At 39.6% G+C, this 8,867-nt stretch overlaps 1 protein-coding gene across 1 annotated transcript; it reads right to left on the reverse strand.

Moving 5' to 3' along the window:
- Positions 1-5,319: 5,319 nt before the first annotated feature.
- On the reverse strand, positions 5,320-7,958 carry LOC120557657 (elastase-1-like). The gene is made up of 8 exons (XM_039798202.1): positions 7,801-7,958; positions 7,443-7,540; positions 7,198-7,298; positions 6,633-6,758; positions 6,249-6,385; positions 6,021-6,163; positions 5,607-5,756; positions 5,320-5,455 (listed from the first exon to the last, which is right to left on the reverse strand). The coding sequence occupies exons 1-8, from the start codon at positions 7,838-7,840 to the stop codon at positions 5,444-5,446; spliced, it is 807 nt and encodes a 268-aa protein (XP_039654136.1). The 5' UTR covers positions 7,841-7,958; the 3' UTR covers positions 5,320-5,443.
- Positions 7,959-8,867: the final 909 nt, after the last annotated feature.

Below are 8,867 nucleotides of genomic sequence, written 5' to 3' on the forward strand. Positions count from 1 at the left end.
ATACATCATGATATTCATATCCAGTCTTTTCTAGTAGGTAAAGCAACTTCCTGACTACAAACATGCTAAGTTTCAAAGCTCTCAGGACTTGTGTGATTGATCTGCATTAGTTTAGATGCCTTAACTCCCATGGACAGGCTATATTTTAGTCCTTCTTTGGTTTTGGGTTGTGTAACAATATCTGTTAATTTAACAATCTTAGCAGTAAAATATCTTTAGCCAAGAATCAATTTTATATATGGGAGACCCTAGGGATGAGGAAAAACATTGTTGGGTTTAGTTCTACCTCCAGTAGGGGTATCTCAAAAACTAAAGCCCTTTTTGACCATTTGTCACCAGCCTAAATATGCCTCATATTTGAGACTTTGACAGGCTTTTATTTTGAAACTGTACACAGAAGGATACTTAATTACAGGGGCTTATAAACCCTGAAGTATTTTGATAACAGGTTTTATACAAATCATACTAATTTGCCATATTCAAGACTTTGACAGGCTTTTATTTTGAAACTGTACATCAGAATGTCCTGAAACATTGTAGATCACACCTTGAGAAGGTGTCCTCTCCATCTGAGGTGAAATTGGTCAGTGGAAGCTAGGACCTTTATTTTTATGATTTTCTGAATGTATGGACAAAACAGCTAATATATGAGTTTTGGGGGCTCTTATTTTGGAAAACAACATCAGAATGTCCTGAAACATTGTAGATCACACATTGAGAAGGAGTCCTCTCCATCTGAGGTGAAATTGGTCTGTGGAAGCTAGGACTTTTATTTTCATGATTTTCTTAATGTGTAGACAAAACAGCTAATATTTGAGCTTTGAGGGGCTCTTATTTTGGAAAACAACATCAGAATGTCTTGAAACATTGTAGATCACACCTTGAGAAGGTGTCCTCTCCATCTGATGTGAAAGTGGTCAGTGGAAGCTAGGACTTTTATTTTTATGATTTTCTGAATGTATGGACAAAACAGCTAATATATGAGTTTTGGGGGGCTCTTATTTTGGAAAACAACATCAGAATGTCCTGAAACATTGTAGATCACACATTGAGAAGGAGTCCTCTCCATCTGAGGTGAAATTGGTCTGTGGAAGCTAGGACTTTTATTTTTATAACTATCTGAATGTGTAGACAAAACAGCGTATATATGAGCTCTTGGGGGGCTCTTATCTTGTTTGAAAACAACATCAGAATGTCCTGAAACATTGTAGATCACACATTGAGAAGGAGTCCTCTCCATCTGAGGTGAAATTGGTCTGTGGAAGCTAGGACTTTTATTTTTATAACTTTCTGAATGTGTAGACAAAACAGCGTATATATGAGTTTTGGGGGGGCTCTTATTTTGGAAAACAACATCAGAATGTCCTGAAACATTGTAGATCACACATTGAGAAGGAGTCCTCTCCAGCTGAGGTGAAATTGGTCTGTGGAAGCTAGGACTTTGAGTTTTGGGGGGGCTCTTATTTTGGAATTCAGCATATCATGCAGTTGTCACAGAGGTTGTGAGGTGTGCTAAAATCTTTCTTTCCTTCTTTCTGACAGACAGACAGACAGACAGGCAGGCAGATAGACAGACAGGCAGACAGAATAAATGAATGGGAAATTGCCTTCGTCAGAAAATTTCCTCTTTTTAGTTTCACCGTAATAGCAAGTGTATACGCGCACCGCGAAATATAGGGGTGGCTAGTTTGACCGCTCATTTTGAAGTGGAGGCTGGCTTGACTGCAGTAATAAATTGAATGTAATACCGCACCCGCTGTGCCGATTCTCCGGCCAATCTCCCGAACACTTACTGTGTAGTGCATTATATTAGAATTACAGTGGGGAGAACAAGTATTTGACACACTGCCGATTTTGCAGGTTTTCCCACTTACAAAACATGTAGAAGTCTGTAATTTTTATCATAAGTACTCTTCACCTGTGAGTGACGGAATCTAAAACAAAAATCCAGAAAATCACATGTTTTTTAAGTAATTAATTTGCATTTTATTGCATGACATAAGTATTTAATACATCAGAAAAGCAGAACTTAATATTTGGTACAGAAATCTTTGTTTGCAATTACAGAGATCATACGTTTCCTGTAGTTCTTGACCAGGTTTGCACACACTGCAGTAGGGATTTTGGCCCACTCCTCCATACAGACCTTCGCCAGATCCTTCAGGTTTCGGGGCTGTCGCTGGGCAAAACTGACTTTCAGCTCCCTCCAAAGATTTTCTATTGGGTTCAGGTCTGGAGACTGGCTAGGCCACTCCAGGAGCCTTGAGATGCTTCTTACGGAGCCACTCCTTAGTTGCCCCGGCTGTGTGTTTCGGGTCGTTGTCATGTTGGAAGACCCAGCCACGACCCATCTTCAATGCTCTTATGGAAGGAGGTTGTTGGCCAAGATCTCGCGATACATGGCCCCATCCATCCTCCCCTCAATACGGTGCAGTCGTCCTGTCCCCTTCGCAGAAAAGCATCCCCAAAGAATGATGTTTCCACCTCCATGCTTCACAGTTGGGATGGTGTTCTTGGGGTTGTACTCATCCTTCTTCTTCCTCCAAACACAGCAAGTGGAGTTTAGACCAAAAAGCTCTATTTTTGTCTCATCAGACCACATGACCTTCTCCCATTCCTCCTCTGGATCATCCAGATGGTCATTGGGAAACTTCAGACGGGCCTGGACATGCGCTGGCTTGAGCAGGGGGACCTTGCGTGCGCTGCAGGATTTTAATCCATGACGGCGTAGTATGTTACTAATTGTTTTCTTTGAGACTGTGGTCCCAGCTCTCTTCAGGTCATTGACCAGGTCCTGCCGTGTAGTTCTGGGCTGATACCTCACCTTCCTCATGATCATTGATGCCCGAGGTGAGATCTTGCATGGAGCCCCAGACCGAGGGAGATTGACCGTCATCTTGAACTTCTTCCATTTTCTAATAATTGCGCCAACAGTTGTTGCCGTCTCACCAAGCTGCTTGCCTATTGTCCTGTAGCCCATCCCAGCCTTGTGCAGGTCTACAATTTTATCCCTGATGTCCTTACACAGCTTTCTGGTCTTGGCCATTGTAGAGAGGTTGGAGTCTGTTTGATTGAGCGTGTGGACAGGTGTCTTTTATACAGGTAACGAGTTCAAACAGGTGCAGTTAATACAGGTAATGAGTGGAGAACAGGAGGGCTTCTTAAAGAAAAACTAACTGGTCTGTGAGAGCCGGAATTCTTACTGGTTGGTAGGTGATCAAATACTTATGTCATGCAATAAAATGCAAATTAATTATTTAAAAATCATACAATGTGATTTTCTGGAATTTTGTTTTAGATTCCGTCTCTCACAGTTGAAGTGTACCTATGATACAGACCTCTACATGCTTTGTAAGTAGGAAAACCTGCAAAATCTGAAGTGTATCAAATACTTGTTCTCCCCACTGTATATAAGGTTTATAATACCAATCATATCTGTTACCTGTACACACAGTGAGCAGCGGCCATGACCAGTCCTTTCACAATCAGCGTTCCTCCACAGAAATGGTGATAGGAACCATCAGTAGCACTGGAGAGAGAACTGGAGAATGATTGACAAAATATTACTTCTTCCAACCTTAAAAACATTATAGGAAACTTCTCAAATCGATTGTTTTCATTCTTACAGTATCTTTACATTGACCTCACACTTGTATTACAATGAAGAGGCTAATAAGTAACTGTACATTTGTAAATTAAAACCATTTTTGTAACAGAAGCATTAACCGTAGACGAGCATGACCTTGTTTTTTGGCTATGAGTGGTTAAGAAATATCTTTAAAAACACGTTACACTGTATTTTTTTAAACTGTGATATTAGAGTATTTTTTTACTTTATCTATACAAATAACATGTCTACCGCTTCAGCAAAGTCTTGGAATGCTCAAAGTGAAGAAATTTCAGGAATACAGTTTATGGTATTCGACTGGGAAGCACATCAGTGTGCTGCCAATCCTTGAGATTCTAGCTTATGAGCCACACCTGCTGCAATTTCCACAGACAGAGTGACTATCTGTCTGTCTGTCTGTCTGTCTGCCTGTCTCTCTTTCTCTCTCTGCATTAAAATCTTGAAATGTTGCACATCTTTAATTCTAGAGTTTTATACAACTTGTAAATTTGATTCGTACTTTTTGAAAATATTGAATGGATATTCATTCAAATTAAAGCGGGCAATTCAGTTTAGCATCAACTCTTACCAAAACTTTTATACAATGTTAGTATTATCAACTTTTTAAAGACATTCATATTAATTAAAACCACTTACACTTTTGCACATTTTCCTATAACTTCACCTTCTTTATCACATTGAAGCCAGCAATTCAGTATGGTGACAGCTTTTCAGAAAACCATAAAATATTTCACTTTTGTTTCATACATTTTTGGTGTTATTTAAAATTTCAATGAAATATACTAATTTAAACCATTCCCACTTTTACAACTATTCTCATTGCTTTACCTTCTTCTTATGCATTAAAGCCAGAAATCTGGTTTAGCTTTAGCAATTTAGCTTTTCAGCCTTCACAAGCATTTTCTGTATGAAATGCATTTTCTAGTTTGGGTTCATCTTCTACCTATACTGTATGATCTTGCACTTATATAACATTTTTTTCTACTTCTATCTGGTTATGTGATACTGTACCTGCCAAGGCCAGGAGGAGTGATGAAGGACCACTTCACCTCCCACCTCCAACTCTTCCTGCAGTGCCGCTCTCCTATAGACTGAGCTGGCACTGAGGCACAGAAGAACTCATCAAAACATTATTTAAACATGGTTTGGCTTTCCTTTGTGTAATTTTTTTTATAGCTTCTAAGCATTTTTCAGCAGTGGATTATTTACAGTGCAGCCTTGATATGTCTTTCCTGTGGCTGTGAGAACGGTGATGAAGAAACAAAAGCATGACTTGCAGCGTCTCCACATTTCTAAATGCACTTTCTTTTATACCCTGAGCTGACCTTCACTTGATGTGCACCCTCTGCTGAGCTTGGCAGTGGTCAGAGAGGCACCTGTGGTCCTTCTCAGACTTTATCACAGTTTGTGATAGTGTGTGACGGTGTGTTGCCACATCACCCTGGATTTACTGAAACATTAGAAGTGTTTCTAAGAACCTTCAGTGCTGAACATTTATTTTCACAGTCTGTAGCCACACTTTAATTTAAGTAGTTGTATGCTACATAAAATAAATCCAGGAATTTTTATTTTTAGGTGAATCTTTATACATGTTTTGTTTTGAGGACAGTTTGTAAAGCAAAAGAAATGTAACCTTCGCAATGACACACATAACTGTGGTTGCGTAAACTTTCTGAGAAATGAGCCATCACTTGTTGTTTAATTCCGTTTATTTTTTGCAGGATGACACCAGACAAATGAGGAAGCACAGTAGATGAAAACGTGGTCGAATGCTTTCGCTGTCTTTGTGTGCTGCACCACAAATGACTCGTCCGTTTACATCATGATCTAGAAAAGAGAAGAAGCAAACAATGATTACACATCATATGCAACTGAAATGCCACAAAAGCTATATCTATACTAGCATTCATATACTGATGAGTTTTTTTTATTGCTAGTGTTATTACATATGATAGTAATACATATCCCTAATACTGACAGAGTCCATCCATTCGATGTAGGCGGAGACACGGGTGAAGACGGTGGGCTTCTTTGGCGCGTTGCATCCCATACCAGACACGAAGCTGGCAATACCGTGGACGTAGTATTTTCCATTAACAAGGCAGTTCAGAGGGCCGCCAGAGTCACCCTGAGAGGAAGGAGATTAAAGAGAGCATCTTCAGTCTTGTGGACATAATGATTCAGTTGTGGATATAACATATAAATAACACCATAGTATTTTTATCGGAGGGTTAAATTGTGCATTTTCTTTCTCCTCGTTTTTTTTAATGTTTTTCCACCAACTTAATCATTCCACAGGTTAAAAAAAGTCCCTTATAATAAGACTTTACAGTAGCATTTCACTAAGCGAGAAACTTTCCCAAAATATTTATTAATTTAGGAGGAGACTCACATTGCATCCAGCCTCGGCACCACCGCCACCACACACCATGGTGGTCTTGACAGTGCTGCCCCACCAGCCAGAGCTGCTACAGGTCTTGTAGTCGACCAGAGGAAGGTAGGCCTGCTTCAGCTGGGCAGACAGGCTGCCACCAGCTGGACAAGGTAACATTGGAAAGGTAAGATACATTGAGCTTCACAGAAAAGCATTAAAACTGACCGGATCATAAAATCGACTTACTGGAAGTACGTCCCCATCCGGTAATGTAGCAGAGGTTGTTGTTGGGCAGAATCTGTCCGGAGGGAGGCAGAGAGCCCAGCTGGACGAAGGAGTTCAGGGTGGCCAGAGAGGACAAACGCAGCAGGGCAACGTCGAACCTGAGGTGGAGATCCATGGATCACACAGGGGGAAGCAAAACTAACTTTGTAAAGATACTACACTCCTTGGGGAGCACGCAACACTTCCCTAAGGTGACGTTCTTACCCCATCCCAGAACATACTTTTCCCAAAAGATATTTGGGAAAAGAGAGAAATGGATTCCATTCAAAACATTATAACTTACTCAAACATGCGGGTCAAAGATCCTTAAAACTGTATGAATGCAAGAAAAAATACAATCCTCACCCAGCAGACACTCTGTTGGAGTCCCATTTGGGGTGGATATAAACATTGCTGACTGTCATGATCTGCTCTCTGCCACTGTTGCTGTTGAGGTCATGTTCACCGAGAATGACACGCCACGTCCTACTGCTGCAATATTTAAAAAAAAAAAAAGAAGCAAAGAGAAGCACAATATTGTTTACAATCAAGGATTAGTTGTGACTTAAATTATGCAATTGCAAGTCAGCGTAGCTTAATAAATTCTTATTACAGTAAACTAATGTAAAAAATAAATACAAATAAAGTAAAGGTCAAAATATGCCATTTAATTACTCCTGGTTTTCTTGATTTCATTATCATTTCTTTCTTTCTAAAAATAAATGAATGCCATTGGTATGTGACAGTTATAAACGAGGCTGTGAGATGTTTTCTCATGCTGGTGACATTTGGAAACACTGAAATAAATCATAACTCTGTACTGGGATAAGAGCAAGTCAAAGTAATCACAAAAGGTGCACAAATGCACACAATACTCATACAGCCAAAGGATACTGTGTATATGCTATGCTGGAGTGAATCATTGTGTTACCTGTCCACACAGTGAGCAGCAGTCATAACCCAGCCTCTCTCAATCAGGGTCCCTCCACATGTGTGGTAGTAGCTGCTGCCAGATTTGTACTGAAGAGAAATCTATGGGCGGAAAAAACAACAGATTTATCTATAAAACATGAATAAGTATAATTTGTGAATCCGATATGGTGGGTCCCCAAACATCATTTCGTTTTCTCCTGAAACAGTGCATTTAGTTTTTGATTTTGTGTTAGAGTAGATTACCTGCCAGGGCCAGGAGTTGGGACTGGCCACCTCACCTCCAACAACTCTTTCAAAGCTGTCCTCCAGGTACCTGGGCTGGGGCTCCAGCTCAGCCAGCACTGGTTAAAAAAAAACATAAAAACAGAGGGCACGATTTATACATGTTTGCTTTCCACCTACAGAAAGAGGAAGAGAAATGCGGGCAATGAGAGTGTACAGGTAGAGTAGATTATGTAGAGCTCCTGTGTATTGACCAAACAAAAAAATAAGTGACTGACTGGATGACAGAGAGAGTGACTGACTGACTGATATTGAATGAGACAGAAAGAGATCAATAGTGAATGGTTATACAGCGCAGCGTGTGCTGTCATTTTCTTACCCAGGGCTGCGAGACTTGTCAACAACAGAAACCTAAGCATGTCTGCAGTGTGTCGGAAAGTTTCTGCAAGGAACGAATGCTTGTCTCCTTTTATACTTCAACCCGACCTTCGTTCTGGAAAAATGCAGCTGTGTTCTGTCTCACACGATGTTATCACAGTCGTTTACCACACACCTCCTGCGTTGACTGTTGGAAAATAATGACACATAGACTGACAAATATATCACTGCAGGGCATGAGTCAGGGTGATTTAAAGGGCTTAGAAAGGTATTTATCTTGTTTGATAAACTCGACCACATCTATTTCTGGTGCTATTTATGGAAAACTATGGAAAGGAAATTTGGCCTGAAGGGGAGAAGTTATCTGTTTTTCTCACCAGTTTTCCAAAGTTTTCCAAAATGGTCTTTCAATCTTTTTATGTATATTTACAAAAAGTTCATTGTTGTTGTTATTTTCCAATATGAAACCTTAGAAAAAATTAATTGTCTGATGTAATAGAGTGCAAGTTCTTGAGAATATTTACATCACAAAATAATCATGTGCCCATTTGAACCAGCATGAATTTGAAGTAAGCATGGTGAAACATGTGCGATACATGCTAATTGATAGTGCAAGCGATTTGTAGTGACATATATCTAAGGTACTATACTTGTTGAAATGGAAAAAATATCTTGTTCTTGTTAATATGACAACATTTCTTGCATCATTCAGTGACTTCCGCTGAGATACGAAAGCAGTGCAACTGTATGAAATGGAATTTCTTCTTACATTTTTAAATGTAATAAAAATTTAAAAAATTACGTAATAATTGTTTTTCAGTCAGTATCATTTTATTTATAAGATATAGAGCAGTTTGTGATTTGGGACAGAAGTCAAATTATATATAATTTTGTCTGTACATAAGATACCATAGGACAAAAACAGGACAGTATCACAGCCCAACACTAGATGGGGCTGAAGACTAACAAACACACACAATCTCTACTTGGCCGTAAAGGCATTTCACCTGTATTTTACAGGAGACAAACAGAGATGACACGTTTCTGTTTCAACACCCGAATCTTCAT

The sequence above is a fragment of the Perca fluviatilis genome, chromosome 4, assembly GCF_010015445.1.
Source record: "Perca fluviatilis chromosome 4, GENO_Pfluv_1.0, whole genome shotgun sequence".
NCBI classification, from domain to species: Eukaryota; Metazoa; Chordata; class Actinopteri; order Perciformes; family Percidae; genus Perca; species Perca fluviatilis.